This window comes from Bombus vancouverensis, chromosome 17 (genome assembly GCF_051014615.1).
Source record: "Bombus vancouverensis nearcticus chromosome 17, iyBomVanc1_principal, whole genome shotgun sequence".
Classification (NCBI taxonomy): Eukaryota; Metazoa; Arthropoda; class Insecta; order Hymenoptera; family Apidae; genus Bombus; species Bombus vancouverensis.
In genome coordinates this window covers 6,452,131-6,475,139 of record NC_134927.1, presented here as the reverse complement: position 1 = coordinate 6,475,139, position 23,009 = coordinate 6,452,131, and the positions used below count along the sequence as shown (strand labels likewise).

The 23,009-nt window shown below is 35.9% G+C and overlaps 2 protein-coding genes across 6 annotated transcripts; one reads left to right on the top strand and one right to left on the bottom strand.

Moving 5' to 3' along the window:
* The first annotated feature begins 78 nt into the window (after positions 1–78).
* TMS1 (serine incorporator TMS1) lies at positions 79–5,992 on the top strand. Of its 5 annotated transcripts, none has more exons than XR_004466172.2 (12): positions 79–365; positions 1,180–1,344; positions 1,464–1,648; positions 1,720–1,929; positions 2,032–2,116; positions 2,202–2,385; positions 2,520–2,720; positions 2,976–3,014; positions 3,637–3,799; positions 3,904–4,078; positions 4,560–4,623; positions 5,878–5,992. XR_004466172.2 is itself a non-coding variant. In XM_033349823.2 (11 exons), exons 1-10 carry the CDS (start codon positions 339–341, stop codon positions 4,040–4,042), a joined length of 1,398 nt encoding a protein of 465 aa, XP_033205714.1. In that variant the 5' UTR covers positions 79–338; the 3' UTR covers positions 4,043–4,078; positions 4,560–5,114. The 5 variants fall into 5 exon arrangements, 1 of the variants encoding a protein (XP_033205714.1); XR_013060605.1 differs by having other exon boundaries at positions 149–365; positions 3,652–3,799; XM_033349823.2 differs by lacking the exon at positions 5,878–5,992 and having other exon boundaries at positions 4,560–5,114.
* On the bottom strand, positions 5,100–21,672 carry LOC117166122 (nose resistant to fluoxetine protein 6). The gene is made up of 12 exons (XM_033349822.2): positions 21,070–21,672; positions 11,919–12,074; positions 11,087–11,307; positions 7,857–8,065; positions 7,480–7,735; positions 7,226–7,386; positions 6,913–7,081; positions 6,620–6,813; positions 6,391–6,520; positions 6,132–6,324; positions 5,897–6,042; positions 5,100–5,832 (listed from the first exon to the last, which is right to left on the bottom strand). The coding sequence occupies exons 1-12, from the start codon at positions 21,329–21,331 to the stop codon at positions 5,686–5,688; spliced, it is 2,244 nt and encodes a 747-aa protein (XP_033205713.2). The 5' UTR covers positions 21,332–21,672; the 3' UTR covers positions 5,100–5,685.
* Positions 21,673–23,009: the final 1,337 nt, after the last annotated feature.

Sequence of the window (23,009 nt, the reverse complement as noted above, 5' to 3'; positions counted from 1 at the left end):
AAATTTGAAATTACAGCATTTCGCGCGGTGACATGTTGGAAGAAGGAAGTAGATGGCCAGATAAAGCAGTTTCAATAGAAAGTTCTGTTAAGGAATGAATCTACATATGTATTATGTTTATGATGAAGGGATATGACGTTTTAGTCAGCTGATGGCGAGAAGTTAGCTGCGGTCACCTGTCAAGACGCCATTGTTATTGTGACAATTTTGTTGCACTGAGCTACAGTGTTCTTTGTCTTCTCCTGCAGTTCGTGGTTTATAGCGTCGTATTTAATATCGTGATAAATTATACGCGTTTACGTACCGTTCAATAAATTGAACGGACATAAGACATCGTAATGGGTCTTATTTGCTCTACGGCACAGGTAAAAAGATTAACTTAAATAACATTTGTATCTTTTTTTCCCCGAACGCGTCTGTATGACTTAAATCACTGGTTGTGTATATCTCACTCAGTTTAATCTGATAATTCTGTCGGCTATTTTGTCTTACGAAAATAATGTTTTTCTTCGGTTAGTTAAGATTATACGAGGAAAATTCCATGAATCATCGAAACTTAATTATGATCTTGATTATGTCATTCTACTGTACATCATATTGATTTTTTTTTAATTCTTAAAAAGAATCTGTAAATATTAATTCTCCTGAAATAAAGCCAAAACAACTTCTACAAAATAAGATATAAAAATTACTTGATTTAAAAAAAAATTTATAAATTGTACAAGATAATACCTTAATACTATGAATAAATACAATTGAGGAATTACTGATAGTAGGGGTGAACTCAACAAAAGTTTATTTTGAGAGAACAGTGTTAAACTTTTTTCATATGCGCAAACTCAACCAGCAAGGCAGTGAGCACTGTGGAGTTTACTTCTATTATTAGAACTGTGAACGGCAAAAAATGTTCTTTATTTTCAACAAAACCTTGTTTTATATTGAAACAAAAAGGTATCTTGTCAAATGTAGTCAGAAATATATATATATATATAAATATATTGTTTACCATAGATCAAGTTGATAAAATAACAAAATTTTTCACAAAATGTTGATTTTGCCTTTACTATTTGTAATGCATCAATTGTTTTAACACAAATAAAAGAAATATAACCTAAATGGAATAAACACATATAAATACTTTTATATAATTCATATTGATTTGAACATCTTGTTATATAGCTTGCTTGCCTTTGTGGAAGCACAGCTTGCAGCTTCTGTTGCTCCCAATGTCCAACATGTCGCAACAGTACAAGTACTCGTATTATGTATGCATTATTATTAATGCTGGGAACAATTGCTGCTTGTATTACATTGGCTCCCGGTTTACAGGATGCACTTAAAAAGGTAACGTTTCAAAATATGAAAATATTGAAATGAATCTCAAATCAAATATATATATATAATATCCATATATATATAATAAATACAAGAATATACATTGTCTGTATATATTATGTGTGTAGGTTCCATTTTGTACCAATAGTTCAAATTATGTACCATCAAAATTCACTGTTGATTGTGAATCTGCTGTTGGATATTTAGCAGTCTATAGAATATGTTTTATTATAGCCCTTTATTTCTTCCTAATGTCAATTATGATGATAAGAGTAAGAAGTTCTAAAGATCCTCGGGCTCCTATACAAAATGGGTATGATAAAATAATTTAATATACAATATACATTATGGACAATTAATTTAATATGTGGATTCTATTTTTAGATTCTGGGCCATTAAATATCTTCTAATAATTGGTGGAATAATTGGTGCTTTCTTTATACCTGAAAAATCATTTGGGACAACATGGATGTATTTTGGTATGATAGGAGGCCTTCTTTTTATTATTATACAATTAATTCTGATTGTTGATTTTGCCCATACATGGGCGGATAATTGGGTAGGAAATTATGAAGATACTGAATCAAAAGGATGGTATGTTTAGTTGTTATATCATTACAATTTACCTATTTTGTAATTATTATAAAACAAGTAAATTTCTATTATTAATATAAATTTATATAATTAAATATACAGGTATGCTGCACTTTTGGGAGCAACATTATTTAATTACGCTGTTTCTATTACTGGAATTGTTCTATTGTTTATATACTTTACACATGTAAGTTTTCATATGAAATAATTATAATTTTTATTAATATTTAGCTTTTAAGTTCATCTCTGTTTACTTTTGTTCTCTCTTATAGGCAGATAGTTGTGATTTGAACAAATTTTTCATATCTTTCAACCTGATTTTATGTGTAATTGCTAGTATTATATCAACTCTATCAACTGTGCAAGAACATAATCCACGATCTGGTCTTCTTCAATCATCTATTGTATCCCTGTATGTTGTTTATTTAACTTGGAGTGGAATTTCAAATAGCCCAGGTATATATTCTGAACATATGAATGTAATATATTAATATTTATTTATATATTAGTGAAAATTATTTCATATATATACATAGTGAACATTTATTCATATATATTTATGTATGTCACTGTCTTTGTGTTATTTACAGATCGTGAGTGCAATCCTGGATTTTTAGGGTTAATTTCTGGCAATGATGCTGATGCAAAGAATCGTGTTGCCTTTGATAAGGAAAGCATTATTGGATTAATTATTTGGTTTAGCTGCGTACTGTATAGCTCTTTGCGTACTGCATCTAAATCATCAAAGATTACAATGTCCGAAAACATTTTGATCCAGGATAATGGAGCTGGTATGTAAATGTAGTTGTATTTCACATAAAATTGGTACATGTTTCTTTTCATTTAAGCTAAATAATAATTAAACGTAAGTCTTATTCTCTAGTAAATATACACAGACTCATAGATTTCATATACCATTATTGATATATTTATGAGTTAATTTTATGAAAAACATTGTCTTATGCATGCATAGTAAGACTATGTATGTAAACATACACTAATAACTTGTTAAAGTGTCTTTAACAAATTGTACTTTCTTTGTACAGTAAGGAATGCAGGAGACCAAAGTCTTATCAACAATGAAGGTAGGCACACACTATTAAATTAAAATAGAATTCAAATTCAGTGTTTCTATCCCTCCTGTTTTGTTTTATTTGAAAAAAATGTAGCATCACATAATATGCATATAATATATTTTTATGCATTTGCACAAATTTAATTAATTCTCAAATTTTAGTACAGATAAATCACGTAACATTTATTTTTTAGAAAAATCAAATTTTGAAGTATAGAATATAATCGTTATTTATATAGTATTCGTTTAGTAGTAGCGTGTGCCTTCTTTCACTATTTTGCGTATTTCCGTTTTTACATTTTTATATTCAATTTTTTGACAAAGAGTTGTCATATTTTTAACACAAACATTTTAAGTTATCAATCAAAAATATAATTTTGATGCTACATAAAAATATATCTTTTTCATTGTTTTTTGTTTGCTAATCTATGTAATGTTGCGCTTGGCTTAATATTTTCCTTTTTATGTGCCGCATAGCTTGAAACAAATTTATTTTAATGTGCATGTATGTAGTATTACTTGTGAGCCTAGCAGTGTTGTTAATCCTAACAGGAATATTTCATACATCGATAACTGCACTGTAGATAAATATTTTCTTCTCTTTTATTCCTCTTTTCCCTAATTGTAATTAGATTATACTCCGGTAGAAGGTCGCAATCCTGATTCAGAAACTGGAAATGAAGCTAAAGTTTGGGATAACGAAGAAGATGCTGTAGCTTACAACTGGAGTTTCTTCCATCTCATGTTTGCTCTGGCAACTTTATACGTTATGATGACACTTACTAATTGGTATCAGTAAGTATTTTTTATTTACTTCAAATAAAATCATATACATAATCTTATTATTCCATATATATATATATATATATAATTATATGAATATTATTTTTATTTTATAGGCCAAATTCCAATTTGGATACCTTGAACTCTAATACTGCTTCAATGTGGGTAAAAATTATATCTTCCTGGATGTGCTTAACGCTGTACATTTGGTCATTGATAGCTCCAGCAGTATTAACAAATCGAGATTTCTCTTAAATACATTATCTTTACATCAAGAGTGGTAATTAGCAGGTATATAAATTTATATGATATAAAATGATTAATATATTAAATCATTCTTAATCTATAAACTTTAATCATTATTTGTGAGCTTTCATAGACATGTTATATTTATATAATATATATGAAAAGATTACTTATTTAATTAAACTACATAGAGTCTTATGGTATATCTTTCAAAATCTTATTTATTTACTTACAATATTTAGCTCAAGGTATAACAGTTGTGCCATTAATGATGGTAGTATGTTCAATAATTAATGATTAACATAAAAAGGCATAGATTAATAAATAGTTACACATATTCTATTATACAATTTTATTTTTTATTTTTATTATACACAATATATGTTTGTATGGAGGTAAGAATAATTTATTATAAAAGCTAGAAATTTATGCTTTTAGATATCTTTTATATTTGACATTGATTACTTTTGTTAATTTTTCTATATATATTGTTTTCTTTAATTTAGTAATTTCTTTTTAATTTCAGTGTTTGCAATGCCTCTATAATTAAGACTTTATTGTAAAATTTCCATCTGTAGAGTGATAACATTGTAAGTATCATTTGATATATTATTCTGTTTGATATATTTTTAAGTTAATTTGTTTTAATATCATTAATATAATACATTCGTACATATTAAGTAGTAGATTTAGTAGAAATAGTTTATAAGCTTTTTTTAAATGAATGCAGATTTTTATTGCGGGAAACTATATTGTTTTGAACAACAATGGGTTTACAGTCAGTTTCATATAATGAAAATATAAATTATTTCTTGTATATATTTTAAATGTTCAAAATGGAATCATTTTTGTTCTTGTATAGAAATTAAATTCTAATTAAAATTGTTTAAATTAACAACATAATATTAAAATATATTCAAGTTCTATATATCTATGTATATATATATTTACAAATTTACTATCGCATTTTACATTTAATAACTTTAATGTGATAATAATTGTATACAAAAATATATTCTTTTTTAATGATACTCTTTATTCTGATTAAAATAATAAACAAATCAAATTCAATAATAAACAATTTTATTACCCCTTAATAATTACGTTTTATTAGATGATATGTAAAACTTAATCCAATTATAACTAAAACAGACATAGCATTATTAACTGAAGAATCGTTGCAATAAATATTATTTGTTAATAAAACTTTATTACGTCATTTATAATTTTCACCAATGTGCAGTTCATTCAAAGTTTAAGAAATATGTTCAGAAATAAACGCAGTAAATTTTTTGTTGCTATGAATGTTCTTAAATATTCTTTTGTAACGAAGTACAATAAAAAAAAAAACGCTCTTAAATAAATAACACTGCACTAAAATAACCAGTTAGACATTAGTCCGCGCAACATAATATTTAACATCTACAAAGATTTAAAAAAATGTACTATTAAAATTACAAAAATACATATTATTTACAAGTACTTATATAAATGAAATTTAAGAATATTTATATAAATTATGATTGTTCTTAGCTATCATATACATCGTATACGAGGCAAGCTATAGGATTTCATCTTACTAAAAATGAAATAAAGATCATAGGCACTATTTACAGTAGTTTTGATTAAATTGCAATTATTTGGTGAAAAAATTATTGTTGTTTCAACGATTTCGTCGTTGTTTCTGGCAATGAAGATTTTTTCATTAAATAGCTTTTAATATTTTGAAATGGCGTATCAACTAGTAAAGTGAGAACTATTGATAAAATAAAAATCCATAAAAATTCATGTAGGTCAAACTGTAAAAAAGTAAATATATTATTAATAACTGTATTTATGCGTAGGTTTACATTTACAACTTACTTGCATGCTGAAGAATGCAAAATGTCCAGCACTTCGAGTTCTTCCGACATTGTAAAAGTATATTGGAAACTGTGTTAAATATATCGCATAACTGAGCCTTGTAGTAATCAGAAATCCCTTCCACGCTAAAAGTCTACTGAACCAATCTATAATTTCAGTTATTACATTCATATCTATTTGTAATTGTATAACTGTATGAATATCTATTATCTATATTTCATAAGATGGTTTTTACCACTTGTATTCCCAGTATGGTACGTCACAGTTGCCCATGCAAATATGCTGCACCAGCCAATGGGAGCAAATGCATTATACATTGCAGCATCTATTGGGTTATATATATAATTTATGGATCCCATACGTGCAGGTCCAAAGAATGCACAACAGCACATGAATGTGCATAAGATCCAACCTGTGTAAAGAACCATCTAAAAAAGATATGGAAATAATTAATGTTACATTAATATCTGTAGATCATATATTATGCTACTTACTTTATTCATCTTGTAATCTTTTGGCAAATATCTTAACAGGTAGCCCATAAAAATTCCTATTGTGTAAACTGTCAGTCTATGCGATGGCAGAGTATATGAAAAATCTGCAGTATCGAATAGTTGTTTTATCCTGTAAACGTATAAATAGATTAGGAAGAAGAAGTATAGATATGAAGAGTATAAATATTCAATAAATACTCAGTCAAAATTTCTAAATTCATTAACTTACGAGGTACCAAAGAAGACATAATTGCTTAGTTCTCTGTAATATGTTACAAAATATCGAAGTGCCGTTGAAAATAAAGCACACATAGTAAGAACAATAGTCCCGATCTTTGGCTTTTTATAAAGGAGAAGCACCATCAAAGGTGAAAGAACGAATAGCTGCGTGTCTATGCCTAGGTGATGAGTATGAGTAAGACACTAAAATTGAAAAAAGTGCTTTGTAACTAGAGATACATAATTTGTTAGTATATCTTATCCTATTGTATAATTTTACAGAAATTAATGCGTGACTTATACCATAGATTCGAATCCAAAGTAATTATGAATAAATAGAAAGTTTCTCCACCATGTTCTCTTGCAAATATTTGCATGTTCGGTTATCACCAAATTCCATTGTGGTCCAGAGCCAGTATAAGGTATTACATATGTGCATAACAATATCAAGGTTGCTAAAGGTGGCACTATTCTAAGAAGAAAAATTAGTATGCAATTAGTAATAGATGCTGAAATTTGATCTATTGGATTTGATCAATTTATTTTGATCTTTATTAATTTTTTAACGCATTTGAAAGTACAATGTATAAAAGATAATATAAATCATCTGTATCACCTGATTAGACGAGATATGTATTCATCTTTTATGTCCAAATTGCCAGTCTTTTTTAGTTTCCCAATAAAAGAATATGATGTTAAAAGACCAGAAAGCATTATGAATGGGTCTGTGTAAAGGCTGGCAGCTCTTCCTATGACCGTCCATGGTTTACCAAGATACTGAAAAATATTAAATTATGGATTCCCTCGTTAGAATTAGAAATAGAATCAATGTTTATTATAAAATAATCTCCATAGATAGCGCGATCATACCTCGCTCATTTCCGTTCTGTTTGCGTAAGGATTAAAGAACAGAGCCATGCTTTTATGAGCTAAAAGCAGCATTAGAGCATTTATAGCTCGTATGCCATGAAGTGTAGCTATGTCATTTTGCCTTCGTTCTAACGATATAAGCTTCTTAAAGTTACGTTTCAAAGAAAACGATAGAAGTAATTCGCTTGCTGGTATTTTGTAATGATCACAAAGAGCTGCTACAATTGTCAAGACAGATATAGCTATGAAGAGTAAGCTGAAAAAGATATCGGTTACCATTTTATTCTCTATTCAAGATTCAGCACACTGTGCATTATGAAAATTATTTTCCACAATCTCTAGTTATTTATAATAAATAATTTTTCAGATATTTTTACCTAACAAATATAGTTTCCTTCGGTACAGGTTCTTTCGTTTTTACTTGACACATTTCTTTGTTCACCTTCACCGTAACTTTTACGCCAGTTTGTGAGGTGTATCTAGTAAGGATCTCGCGAATAGACGTCTCGACATCTTTGAAACTACACGATGCTGGAGTACAGACTGCCCAATTTACTATATTAAATCGAGGTACTCGATGGCCAGACTGAAACCAGAAAAATAAATTGTCAACTAGAGCATAATCGCCTCTTACAGCTTTTGAGAATTTTAGCGAATTTCCAAGAACAGAAGCAGGAATAAAAGTGAAAGATTGGGATTAATATCTCTTGGCAAAATATTATTCCTACAGAGAAATATAGAAAGAATTATAATAATCGGACGTATACGGGATTTTTTAGATTGGACGTTTCATCATTGGTAAATGTCGATGATTCTTTAACACGAAACAGTTGAATGTTGTTAGAGATTTAGTGAAAACTTTGTAGAAAAATATCAGAGTACATAACAGTCAAAATACCGTACTTTGGTATTTTCGTCACATTCTGAAATACACGGTGTAATTCCAATGCGAAACGTGTTACAATCAACGACACGAAACGCTTTCTCGAATTACGTTACGTTATCTAAAAGTATTGTATTGATTGTTAAACTTGTAGAAGTTGTCGCAATGAAAGTAGACCTGGTCTATTATGAAATTCTGACATAATATCTTTACAAATTGTATCACGATTCTAACTGTTTGACTAATAGTTTTATACAGACAGACAAATATTTCATTTGAAAACGTTTTTGGTACGATTATTTAAATATACATCGATGTAATTTATAAATTAATACGTCTTGTCGTCGTTTAAACATTAAACATCGCGCGAGAAAATTATTCTTTGGAACGGAATACAATTTTGCATTTGCCAGCAACCGAGATACGTTCCATAAAAAATCATATTGAAATGTTTTTCACCGAAAAACCTGAGAAACTCTGCAAGGATGGATCGCTCAAGTTGCGTGAAAGTATGAAATATATGAAATTGATAGAAGATACGAAGGATTCAATGGCGAAATTAGCTGCAGGAGGACTGAGATCAGCAACGAAGAAGATGCGAATGCAGAGGAAGAAAAGACGAGCTTGCATGGGGTTTACGTCTAATTTACGTAAGCAGGATATATCTAACTATATTTCTAACAAGGTTCCAGACAAGATTGTAAGTTGCAGATATGTTTCATATATATATCGACAAACGAATCTGTGCATGGATGGTGAAATAAACGAATAATTGGTTTTATTCGCCAACGGCCTCAGCCATGCAGGAACTACCGGTTCCCATAAGAACACCGAAGTCAAACTGCGTTGGACACAGTTAACTCGAAACGGGTGACCGTGTGCTGTTGGCGCGAAAAAAGAAGAGAGGAAGAGACCGGGAGAAAAATTGGAATCCGTTTGTAGCGATATTGGCAAAGGTCCGAACGCTGTAAAACAAAAATACGCGATGAAACGAAGTCTAACGGGAAATTGAAATCCTGTTAATACACAGATATCGTGGTTAAGCGATTAATGGACCGGGAAAAGGAATTTTGCCCCGTTGCTACAGCGTGCCAGGCTATCCACCGCAAATGCCGTACTTTGGAAAAAAGTTGCACGTTATAATTGGAAATATTTTTCCTGTCCTTTATCTGTTTCGATGTTATTGCGACGTAGTTTTAAATTGGTAAGGTATTCAGCGATTAGGAACTCGCGAGATCGGTAGGTCGCAAACTGTTTATGCAAACTCGTATTTTTATTTTTGTATCGCATTTGTCTCGATTGCATCTCGCGAACGGAGACAGAACATGCGCTCGCACGAACCTTTCTCGTTGCTCTTTCGTGTACAATCAGCCCCTTAAGCGGGTCCCGCACGTTCTGCTACACCCTGTATATTCTCTCGGTGTTTTTTTCTGTTTGTTTTAAGGAAGAACCGCTGTTAAAAAGGGGAGCCTTTTTCTCATAAGAAGAATAAATAAATCGGGACAATAAATTAGCAGGCAGAGGCAGAGGAGTCGTTGCAAAGTTTCTATCGTCGATGGCAAATGACACAAGGGACATGTACGTACGTATATAAAGTGGTGTAGTGTACGTAAAAAGGTGAGCAACATTTTGAAACTTAAAAGAAATTGCTTCCTTGAGAATCTTAGTTTTGATACGTATTCGTTGTTTCTTTCTATGCCCAGTTTTCAATCGCAGGCACACGGTTTCCTATTAGCGATTGTCTGCACGCTTCGAGGTGGCAGGTGTCTCGCTTAATATTCACAATACATTGCTGTTTTCGCCGCAGCTACGGATCAAATAAATTCCTTTCGTCTTATCCTCTGACAGATATCTCCTGTCGCGTCTCGATTTACGCAGATGCCTACGTACAGTCCGCCGAATCGATTATGCATTCGTCCGTAATAACGCGTTAACATTCTACGAGTATTTTCACGGTGCAAATTCTCAGACGCCAGATTTCTTCTTGATGATTCGAGTCTAAATATAATCGGAAAAATTTACGGACTCGTCGCTCTTCTCGAGGTCTCTTCCTCGGAGATTCTTCTGCAACTTTGTACGTGCAACCTGAATTACGAGGAATAGACGAACGAAATGAATTGGCAGAAACGGATATAGCGAAATGGAAAATGTAACGTATTCTGTACCACTTGTACGATTGTTTTGTAACATGAAATTTATTTGCAAGATTCATCGAGCGTTTGTTCGCGTTTATTAGCTCCTGAATATAATTCTCAAAGTCAATGATACCTTGTTGATAACGCTATCCGTGACGATAATAACCAGATATTTTCAATATTTAATTTAAGAGACTTCAGTTTGGACAAAGTTGAGTGGCATATTATACGCTTTCGTACGAAACGAAAATAATAGAATAATAATACAAAGAAGCAAATTTAATATATTTTCAGCTACGACAATCCCCTTTGAAGCGCGACACAGAATCGTAAAAGGAATAAAATGTGCGAGAAATTTCGTCGCCGGTCGAAGAAACGAATTTCGCAGATCGCAGATGCCACGTGAAATATGTTAATGGGAACTATAAATCAGTCATTCTTAAACGATAATTAAACCGATTTTCTCTAACGTTTCTATCCTTGAGTGTAAAAGCCACGATATTCAATCGAAGCGTTAACATCAACGCGAAGAAACATTGCTTCTGCGGTTTCGAAGAGACGGCAACCACACGTACACGTAAGTACTTACATCGGTGACGTTGCTTCTGAAAGCATAATGGGAATGCACCAACCGATGAAGATGCCTCAGATCTAGGCGAGACTCGTCGACGGTCAGCTGAAGGTACGCCAAGCAATATTGCCCTTGAATTCCGTCGCTTCCTTCGATTCCAACGCACTCGTCGAAGTCGCCAAACTGATTTATATTTCCGTTTAACAGGCCAGACGGTATTTTCGCCGTTGCATCGTACACTTTAAAGAGTAATAAGAGAATTATTGGAAATGACGATCACAGGGAACAGACCACCACGAATACATATTTAGGTTCTTCTCTTCATTTCGATGTCGCCTTACGACCGACGTGGAATATTTAAAAAATCAGCCGAACCTTACAGCTCCGGACAAAAGCTTATAGTATGTAATTTTTAATGGCTTCTTGCAAAACCGAGAAATTTTCCCATGATCTTATTTCGTCATATTTGGGAACTTTAATAAAAATGCTGTAAAACATAATGTAGAGGCTGACGATAAGAAGAGTCTTTGAATGTTTTTAAAATCGAGATCGTGGAACGGTTGACGAGAAGATTTATTGAAATTCAATCGTCTCATGAATAATGTGGTTCCCCCTAGAATGATGTAACGAAGTAATAAAGCTGCAAAGAAGATACGCTTACTCGTGTTTAATAGATATTTAAATTATTCAGAGTGTGGCAGTAAAGTACAAGCGAAAGTACAGTTTGAAAAATAATCGCGATATCTTTCGTCGAGAAAGTCTGCCACGATTCTTCGCGATAAAATGGATATTCCCGATAGGCGAAATTATTATTAGTATTAATGTAATTGTGTAGCGCGATTATACTTACTTTTGAGAGCCCACAAAGTGAATTTGGCAAGCTCCCGATGAAAAATGTCAGCGTGCCTTTTGCATTCTCCGCTTACTCGTCCAACACTGGGGTCGAAAGCTGGAAGAACTTGTAACAATCTCCTTGCCTCTCGATCAATTTGCTCGGGAAAATCGTCTAAACAGGAAACGCGAATTTCTGTGATTAGTACGTGTTTTAAGGATTTGATTTTTAGCTGGATCATTCGATATATACTTTAAACGAAACGTTACACGATGCGTGCTGAATTTAACGAGCAAATAGTTCATTTTTCCAGAATAATGCATTGTATTCGCGCTACTTTTGCCGACAATGTCACATCCAAATTTGTCTCATCTTAACTAACGATCCTAGAAAATCTAGTAGACCGTGGGTGGCCGATAACTATCGTCACAGCCACTGTGTAAATTAATAAAAAAAAAAAAAAAAAAGAAAAATTGGTTAACTTGAAAACACGAGAAAGAGAGCAAGTCCAAGTTCGATCAAGAGGTCTATCACGATTCTTCGACACGCGAAATCAAGATCGAGACAAGGTTGATTCAAGAAAGACTTTCACTTCGTTCGGTGGTCTCGAGGATACAGCTGGTATCGCGATGAAGTAACAGGCATGTAAGTACGTGTTCGGCGTGCAAACGGAGATTACAACGCGAAACTAAATGCCAGTACCAGCCGATGGAGCTTCTGTCATTGTCATGCTGACGCTCACGTTCGGGTACTGTTTCTACAAACGTGATATTTTCTACGAACTTGATCAATGGCTATAGTGCCCACGGTGCTTGGCTATCACGGAAGACGTTCTAGGACTTCGGAGAAGGTCAAAGTACCGTTTATGGTAGCTCGAATAGTTTCGTCCAGGGACATATAAAAAAAAGAAGAAAGAAGAAGAAGATATGACTCGTGGACATGAAACTGTTCCGACGATATACGTCTCGTATCTTGGACCAATTGTCGTCGCTTGCATATTCCACTGACTAGTGGTCAGTTGCTTTGTTTCCTTTCGGGATTGCCAGATTTCGTTCCTTATCCTTTTTTTCTATTATTTCGACCTTATGTCACATCGACGTCCATTTCTTCCGATTTCATCGACTGGATTTCTTCGAGGTGACTTACAGTCTTCGACGCTGATCTTTGGGCTCTATATCTTCGCCATTCGCATAGTCCATGTTTGGTAGATGTTGTCTGGTCGCTGAATGTAAGTCGGAGATTCTGTCTTTCTTCGAACAGAGTTCGCAGGTATCTTCGCGCGTCGAAAGATACCTGGAGGATTAGGACCTCGAAATCCGCTGAAGGATCTAGAGGCTCTCTTCCTCCGCAAGATCGAGGAGCTCCGAGAGGGTCGCGAGCAACCCCCGAGCGCGTAGTAACCCGATTGTAATACCCCGTAGTAAACAGATGGGTCGCCAAGAGGAATTAGTACTTTGTCATGGTAAACTGCCAATTAAAGGTACGTTTCTTGGGCTTGATGGTCATCGTCGTTCGTTTACTCTCTTACTTACTTTCTTGTTACTCTTTTAAACCGGAGACCGATAAGAGCGCTCGCCAATAGTCGCTAAAGGTGTATGCGACCTAAAATCTAAAGTAGGAAACAGATTTATCCTCTTTTCGACTCGCGTCCACTCGCAAGATTATTTCTTTCCTGGTCGTGTCGTTCGTTTTATCATAAAACTGCCTCATATGCGATGCAAAAGGCACAATTGGGAATAAAGAAGTTAGCGGCCCGGTATTAATAAATTTGTTGTCACCTTGAATATTAAATCGAGCTTGATATGAAGCGATTTCGACATTGATTTGAATCTTGATGCGATGTAAATGAAAGCAGCCGCGCTAATGAATGTGAAATCACGTATGTAATTGTTGGAACCTAACGCGCGCCATACATATGTACGATCGTTCGAATACGAAGAACAATACGATCGTTCCAGCGTTTAACGTCAGCGTTACGCCTATCGAACGAATTTAACCCTTAACTGTAAAAACTTTCGTCGAAGAAAATCGCGTATATGTCACGACGAGCGAGATTTCACCCCGGTAAGTCACAGCACGACGATATTAGAACAAAAGTGCCATTTCAAACGCCATGGTCCTCGGGAGTTAATGACGTTCGTTGCAGATGCCACGCGCAAGATTAATCCTCGTCGAAAGCTGATAACTCCGCGAATGCGTTAATTCTTTCGAGCTTGTTCTCGATTATCCTAATTTCAGTTATCTCGATCGGTTGAACGGGTTGCCTCTACGGATAACACGGCGAAATTGCGAGAAACTCGTTTCGCTGTCGTCCACGCGTGTATAATAAAAGCAAAAAAAAAAAAAAAAAAAAAATCGTAGAACAGGTGAGAACGGGCAGTTTTATCGATTATCCGGATATCTCGTCGTGTCATATTATCTGTGAACTCGAGAGGTTTCACATACCGCGTATTTTTTTTACGTTTTTGTAGCTGCACCGTGGCCGCAACGTGACGCCGCGAAACACGTTTGGCAAACCTAGCATCGATTGAGACACGTATCAACCTGTACCCGTGAGCTAATTATTAGGCCACTCTTTTGCAAATCTATTACATACATTTACATACATAGTTGCATGCAAATAAATCGTGAGTGAAAGTCACAGCAGTTTTCGTAACAGTCTGTTAATGTTCATTCGAAGTCTCGATATAATCGCGCCAGAGGATGAACTCGATTTCCTCCGTTTTTTGTCGCAATGCAAACGCCAGGCGTTGCAACAATGGTCGACGAACTGTGCAAATAGAACCGGATATCCATACCTTGCCTGTGACAGTTTCGAAACGTCAAGCACAGGGTGGTCCATAAGTCGATTTCCCATTTAAAAAATTCCACAACTTGATTTGTTCTGTATTTCTAAATTTTTGTGTTCTCAGAAAAAAAAATGTGCATTTCTGAAGCCTATTTTTAGGGGGAATTTTTTAACGTTTTCTCATTCGCCACCCCATGTTGTCCAAGTTCGTAAAAATTGTAATCCCAGTCCTATTTCAAGGCCGCCAGTCTGATGTAACACCGTGTATAATAAACAGATGTTATACAACTTTCAAGCGAAGAAATTATTTGTAGGTCACCCGGTATATGCTTGCGTCTATCAATTATCTTTGATCGATCTTAATCAGCGTCGTTTTATTAGGTTTGTGCAAGCAAATAGTTCGTGCTACCGCTTACAAGCTCATTCCGAAAGAAATCGTGTTAATCTTATCATAGATGAAGTTTTATCTCATATTTTATCTCTTATACTGGTGAATCGATTAATTCGAGTAAACGTGATTAAATGTCCTGTTGTTAATCGTTAATTGGATCTGTTAATTGGATCTTCGGGTTACATGCTCAATGTACATATACGCAGGGGAGAAGCACGATAAGTCCATTTTTTGGATATTTTATTAGGCACTAACGTAGTTGAAAATAAGAATACGTAAGCGTTGAAAAATACGCGACGACTAAGAATATTACGTAATCTTGCAAAAACCATAACTGGTACGTTAAAAATATTCGAGTGTCTAATGAAACGCACGAGTCGAAGATAGCTGGAAGGATGCGGCGAAGTTAATTTCAAAAGCAAAGAAAAAGACAGATTTCGAACATCGTATCGGAGTAGATTCCTCGACGAAACGCGGAAAATATGAGTTGCATTTTCACCTCGTGATCTCAACTGGTACAGTTGGCGTTAAAAAGCAAACGAAAGCATCGTTGTCTCTGTAAACGATAATGCACTGTTGGTTCTCTATTTATTAGGTGTACACGAAAATAGTGGTCGTGAATTGACGACTATCGCCTCAAAGTTAGCGGCTATTATTTTCTTGTCACACCTAATACATTTGTCGTTCGAACGTAGTTCCGATTGCTCAGCGAGCAATGTATTGGCAAACTCGACGAAGTTGCACAATGAGAGAAGCTGGCTGTTCGGTGTTTCTTCGGTATTTATCGCACTTGTTCATGCGTTTGAATATTGAACAGTGTTACAAATACACTGGTCGAAACGATTAAATGAAGCGGCTCGTTCGCGTCGCGGTTTTAGTATTCGCTAGAGGCTTTATTGACCGAGAATCTCCAAGTGCGCAACATGTACACGCGTTTAAACGCATTTTATCTGTGTTAGACTTTAACCTATGTAAAAAGCATCGGTATACAAGCACACGCGTTAGGTCGCCATAAATTTCTAAATCGTGAGATTGGTTACATTCGTCTGTTGCGAAGGAACAAGCTTCTTTTTCTTTTTTTTTTATCAATATCGATAGGTGTAAATAGCCATTCCGATTGAATTTTCAAATTTGCATACGAATCTTACCAAGAGCGTGCATTTTGTATAATGCGCCGTGACTAAGAACGATCGTACAAAGCGTGATTTTAAAAATGATTTTTACAACACGACAAAGAGTTATGGAAATCGGCGAGGGGCTTGAGATATCGATAATCGCGGTCCTCCGCGCTGGAAGATGTTCCAGGCTCGCGAAACCAGCTAAACCAAGCTAAAGTCGAATTTACGCTGTCTCACTTTGGCGGATGAACGCTGTTCCCATCCTTGTCGTTACCTGCGGATGCTGTAAATTTGGTTCAAGCCGATCCAAGAGCTTTCGCTTCGACGCATTTGCACGAAACGGTCTCCGCTAAGGTGGTCGGATCGCTTAAGAGATCGTCTGTACAAATATATAGAACCGTGTTTCCAGCGTAGCCAGGACTCGGCTGCCTCGAAAGCTCGTTAAACCTGTGGCTTTAGCCACACGTACCATTGATCGAGATATCTACCGTATCGTGGTATTTTAATACAGCTTTGATTTCCTTTATGTAAGGTTTCCTTCTCTGTAACATCGTAAAGTTCTTTCTGCGTGGAAAGAAAAGTTTATGGATTACGAATATTTTTAAACAGCCTATCCGAAACACTGGTTGCAAATAATATAAACTTGCTATTCGTAGTACGTCGCTGTCAGAATCTGTATATCGACGGAGACCTGTTAAACCTGTTAAGGTAACGTGTCGAAATAACACGCGCCTGTAGGTCTAAGAACGAACGAGGAAGTGGAACAGCTCGTGGATATTTCATTCGTCATTTTAGATCAAGAAATTTATGCCCAAGTACGAAGAACGAAGGTCAAGAATATTCGTATCGATTCATTCGGGTATACAACTTAGGTACGCACGATGAAATTTCTCTGATAAATGACGACAAATGAAGATACAAGAGGTACGTTCTAAGATCAAGTTCAGACGTCCACTCTAAATGTTAAGTAAGAGAAGCTTGGTAATGGCAGAAGTAGACTCGTGGTCTACTTCTAAATCAAAGAGAAACGTAACCGAAAGTGCGATCTAACCCGAAGGAGGATTACAAAGAATAAACGAAGCGAATAACAGACGAAGACCACGCGGCGAAAATATGATAAGTTCACTAACGTATATTGCCGACTGCTTAACTTTAGTTTATTCGATTCGTCGATTAAACGACAAAATACCCCTCTCTTAAAAAGAGGCTGATATAAGGTAAGAGGAAAATAAGTATCGCAGCGATGCACTCGCTGTGAGACAGCGAGACAGCGAAAGAGGCGCTGAACTAAAACCACGTCGATGCATCGCTCGGGTTAACTAAGCTACGCGAACCTTCCTTCTAAGATTGTTGGTCGATGTGAAAAAATGTTGATACCCTTAAAAGAGTATTTTACTCTTCCGACAAATCATTTCTGCCCGCTGTCGAGCGCTGACGATTCAAAACGTCAAGGTCACTGGTGCAATAACTTAAAAGTTGAATGACCGCTTAACCGAGATGTACTTGTGTTTTAAAATTATTACAGTGGCTCGTGAAAGCGTGGAACAGCTAGCTGGAGGCAAACCATAGTGTTATCTATGATCACCATAGATGTCATTCAACCGGCTACCGAATTACCGGAATAAGAAGAAATATAATCTCTTGCATGCTTTTGTTATATCGTCGCGAGGTGGCTTTAGTCGAACTACTGAAATTCGCGCGATCAGAACGATACCAAACACTACCGATCGACGATTTTCAACTAAACTACAGAGATATGTAAGGTGCGATTAGGAGGAAGGAATGACTGGACTCTACAGCGTCTTGTTGCATTGCACCTATTTTGTCTCGCTGTCTATTTCTCGTTCTTTCCCCTGATGCACGCACGTCGGAGCGACACGAGTCAGATAACGTGAATCGACGTAAGTCACCTGTTTTTGTTGTATCTTTAACGCTAACATTACCAGGCCCGTCGTTATTTCTTTTTATTCGTCCGACTTTACGTAAATCTTTATATTAACGAAAATCGAGAAATTGATCAAGATCGGATAACGAGTGGTTTTAGCTAATAAAGGTATAGTAAAATGTAGGAAAGGTTGGTGGTTAAATACGCGTCTGTCGAACGTCGCGTTTGATGTCTTAAAACGAAATAAACTCGCACGTTAGGCTTTTATCTCGCGTTTAATCGACACTGTGCCCTACTGTCCTGTTCACCCGTGATACCACGGAAATGTACAATGAAAACGATCAGAACTCAACTACTTCGAACTGGATCGAACGTGCAGCATGCATTTTTACAACGTTCGCGATTATGTCATCGTGACGAGGCAAGCGTGGACTTGGCTGGCAACGATTACGCGTCCGAACGACAAGTTTCGTTTTTGCCTTCTTTTTCGGAACCTAGTAACATGTAGATACGCTGTGTGCAATATATGGTGAAATTGAGCGTATACAGCAGACGAGAAATTCTAGTATGCTAGATGTGGCGAAATATAGAAAGTAATTCACCAATAAGATAGTAATCTATATTTTCCTGTTAGTTGCAATTTTTCCACTGTAAACACAGAAGCGCCAGCGACCTTCTCTATTCATATTTCTAGTTGCTATTTTTCCTATTATTATTTATTCTCTTTAAAGTTCTACCGATTACTATGGCCATTAGCGAATAGTTTTATATTCGACGGCTACATCGAACTCCGTTCAACGTCTTCGCTCCTTTGCGACAGTCGATAGTCCTTCGTTGGACCAGGACCGACGCGATATCCTTAAGACTATCGCCGGCGTTACGTTTCTCCCTTTCTTCACTGTGCGTAGCACGCTCTATGATTACGTGGCTGATCGACAGTCTCACATTGTGGATCTTACGTTTAACAGGAGGATTGTGTTCGGTTCATTTGCAAAGATATTTTTGCGGCAAGACATCCAGGCTGCGACGATCTCTGTGTCTCGATCTGTTCGTTTTAGCGAGCAAGAAGAATTCACGCGTATTCGCGGATTTTCCTCTCTTTCTTTCTCTTTTCTTCGAACTCGAGACACATGCGTCGACGTCAGGCGAACGAATTTGGGTCAAAAAGTGGCCGAAAGAAAAGACAAGGTTAAACGTGATGCACTTTTTACGTGTTCAGGTTCATTGTAAGGACGTGCACGCGGTACAATGGGCAGGGAAATCGTGAGAGGTATACTGGCACTGTGTACGGATGAAAATCGGACTTTAGTAGCGCGCATTTCGAAATATCGAAAGTAGTTTTGCTTTTTTCTGTCATTTGTTCGATCAACGGTCGAGTTTATTTCGCTCGTGCTATCAAACAAAATAACAGCTCTTTTTGCCACAGTATTTGAACAAGTGGACTGCGTTTTTTATACTTTTTTTAAAAACGTCGTTGTAGGATCTTTGATATAGATGGTTCGATCGCTTCGCAACAGTAATGTACGATGATATTTTAATTATAGCAATGACAATATGTATTATAACATTGACCTAATATACTCCTATCTAAGATAGCATCGAATTATATTGCGAATTATGGAAATAAAGACTTATCCGAGGAGCGTAATCGTAAAAATGTGAAGAGTAAGCCCAAGTGGAACAGGTAAAATTATAGAGTCGTTGGATTAAGCGAATCGACATCGTAAAAAGACCGTGAGCGATGTCTTTTTCGGGACTGCGAGAGCGGAAACAAATATATACAGAAAAAGTATGGATACAACTAAATTATAAATACATCGAATATAATATGAACGTACAAAGGAGGAAAAGTAGCCTCGTAAAATGATTAAATTAAAATGAGTTAATCAAAATTTCCGTTCCAGAATATGCCCATTTGTATTAATTATCCTAATATAGTTACGAAATATACAAATTTACGTTTGCACTATACATATTTCGAAGGCCTGAATGATATCTATGCCCTGCATAGCCAACCATCGAAAAATACGTCATCGTTGACGTGATCGACCTTCAATGTAACGAATGGGTTTTAGAGGTACACGAATAGCATAATCGACGGTAACTTTTGTAGAGCAAGCGTGGTTTTTCGGTATCGAATTATTTTTAACGCTTAAAATATCGTGTTCCAGGCAATTGACCTATAAATTGTTCTTCAACGATCAGGAAGAAAATGATTATCTTCGTCGAATTGACATCTTCTTAATCGCAAGTGGTCCATTTATAAAAATTATTAAATTCTTCGTTTAATTGCATGTAATTGCGATAAGAATAATTTAATCGTATCTCCGAAATACGAATAGTCGGGTTGTTTCGTGTCACATTATTATATTAGAAATAGTAGCTGTATCGAACGGACGATTCATTCGGAAACGTCTTTACAAGCCGCACGAATATTTATTCTTACGAGGCGAAAATTTTCCCAGCAGCATATCGATCGATTCTTCGAATCGTTACGTCGCATGAAATTTTCACGAATGACGTTGGTTAAACGATTGCAAAATTACACGAATCACGCGTGCTCTAATGGATGTGTACACCTGGTCGACGGATGCTTCGATCCGAAGAGTCGCGTTTGCCTAAAACTGTCCGTGTCCTATCAACGGCTACTAATCGCCAGTTGGTCGAAAAGCAAGCGACTCCAACGTAAAACTCGATATTGACGACTTTAATTCAAAACGTCAATACCTTTTTTTTATCGATTTAACAATTACGTCATACATGTACGTAGCCGCGGCGTACGTGCATAACAAAATCGTGTTATCGTCTTGGAGTTGCGATACACAAAAATAAGAAAATTAACAAATATAACAAATATACGCGTCGGTTTAGTCGATTGGAACCTCGGCTCGCGATAACGATATGTACACCTCTTGACCATGGAATTGTACAATTTCGCAGGAGACGGCGGACTTTTTACCGCTAATTATCTTGGCAAAAGAACTCACTGTAGAAGGGATTAGTGCGGACATCCAGCTCTTTCGCCCGCCACGTGGCCTCTGTCTGGGTCGTGTGGTTCCTCCAGTTGTCAATTAGCTCGACCAGCGTGAAATTATTGGCCGATGTGCTCTCGTTGCGCGACAGCACTCGGAGGATCTCCTCGTCTTCCAGGGCGTTGAGGCTGCTGGACGTCAACACGTCCACCGGTTTGCCCGCGTACGACAGCTTCATCACTAAAAGAATCGTCCATGCTCTGGCGAATGTTCTCATTTTTACAGAAAAACGAAACGGCCAGGATTCGAATCGACGTCGATTTCTCCGAATTATCCGATTTCGTTTGGGCTATCTCGTCGACGATCACTCTGTAACTCTACGCGGCTTCCTCGACCCTGTTCGGCATAGATCTTCAAGGCTGTAGAGGAACGAGGAACGGTGAAACGGAAGAATCGCTCACGGACCAACTTCGGATGATCGCACGCGAACAGGCTTTGTTTCGCGGGATAAACGCGAAGCGAACGAAAGAGAATTTGCAAAAGTGCACCACCGAATGTTTCACGGACTTCTGTATTGCTTGGACGTCCGAAGGCGAGCTTTATGAGTGATCGTGAGACGACGGAGTTACTTGTGGCCACGAATGGGGCGATAGAAGAGGGGTGAATGCTGCGTTCTTCCTCTCCCACTCTGAACCGTCTTCGAAGGAGCTTGCTAATCCTACATCAATTTGATGGGTATAATCGTATAATTTATAGGATAGGTATCTTCTTCTTTTTTCTGTCGTTCATCCTTTGAATACAACGCGTCTGTGTTTAACTATGTGACATTTAAAAGCGATTTTCTAGCCATCTTTTGCTTTTGTCTTTGATCAAACAACGCTTAGCTCTGTTTACTCGAAATTAGCAAAGCTTTTAGTATAATTAGTATATCGCGCTCGAAACTGCGAGCACCTGTTGGTTACCAGATGGCTGCTGATACTTTAGCAAGCTGATGTTTTAACGATTCGTGGAAACAACAAAAATTAAGTTTAGACGAGAGGCGTTCTAAATTTGATGTTATTTTACACAACTGAACAATGGAAATACGTCCAGTTCTAAAAATGTTATTGTACTGTCGTATCTTTCCTCTTTTTAAATGCTTATCATGATGGTTAAAACGATACTAAATGAAAGAAATTTACACCAAAGTTACACAATATGCAATAGGAATTGTTCAATATTATTTGATTTATAAATTTCAATTTATCACTTACATAGCCGCACGTTTTATTACGTACTTTGTCCCGTACTGTTATGAAGTTGAACGTGAAATTTTCCAATTTAATTATCGTTTTCAATTATTTATCGTTATATCGTTACGTCGTTACATCGTTAACATTTCATTCTTCAAAGAACATCATATTAAAAGTAAACGTAAAACTTTCTTTATCAAAAACGAATAGACACGAAAGTCACGAGCAGCCAACGTACGGTATTTCGATATACCGTGAAGAAGTTCTTTTCGAATTTTAACCACGGTGTTTTTCATTTCGATTTCCACCACAATACATATTCAGATCTGGATTTTCTTCTTGCACGAATATTATGCATTTCCTTATTCCATTAAATAATGATCATTTCATTTTTCGTATTTTATTTCGACAATTTGCTGCTTTTGTAATCTAATCGTTATTTAAAAATTAACCACTCCGTGTCGTTATATCGCGACCTGCGCGGTTTCATTCAGCATTTTAGACCTTGCGTGATAATTGTTTGTTTGCTTTCTGCTCACTCCTCTTTTCATACGTTTTTTACGTTTTACGTAAATACTTTTTCATACCTAACTACACGCCACATACCTGCTCACCTTCCTCCACATACGTTCATCAAAATCTAATTTAATTGTTACTCTTTATCTTATTAGAGTCGCATCCACCATCATGGTGATGGTAAAAGCCACAGTATCGCGTATCGTC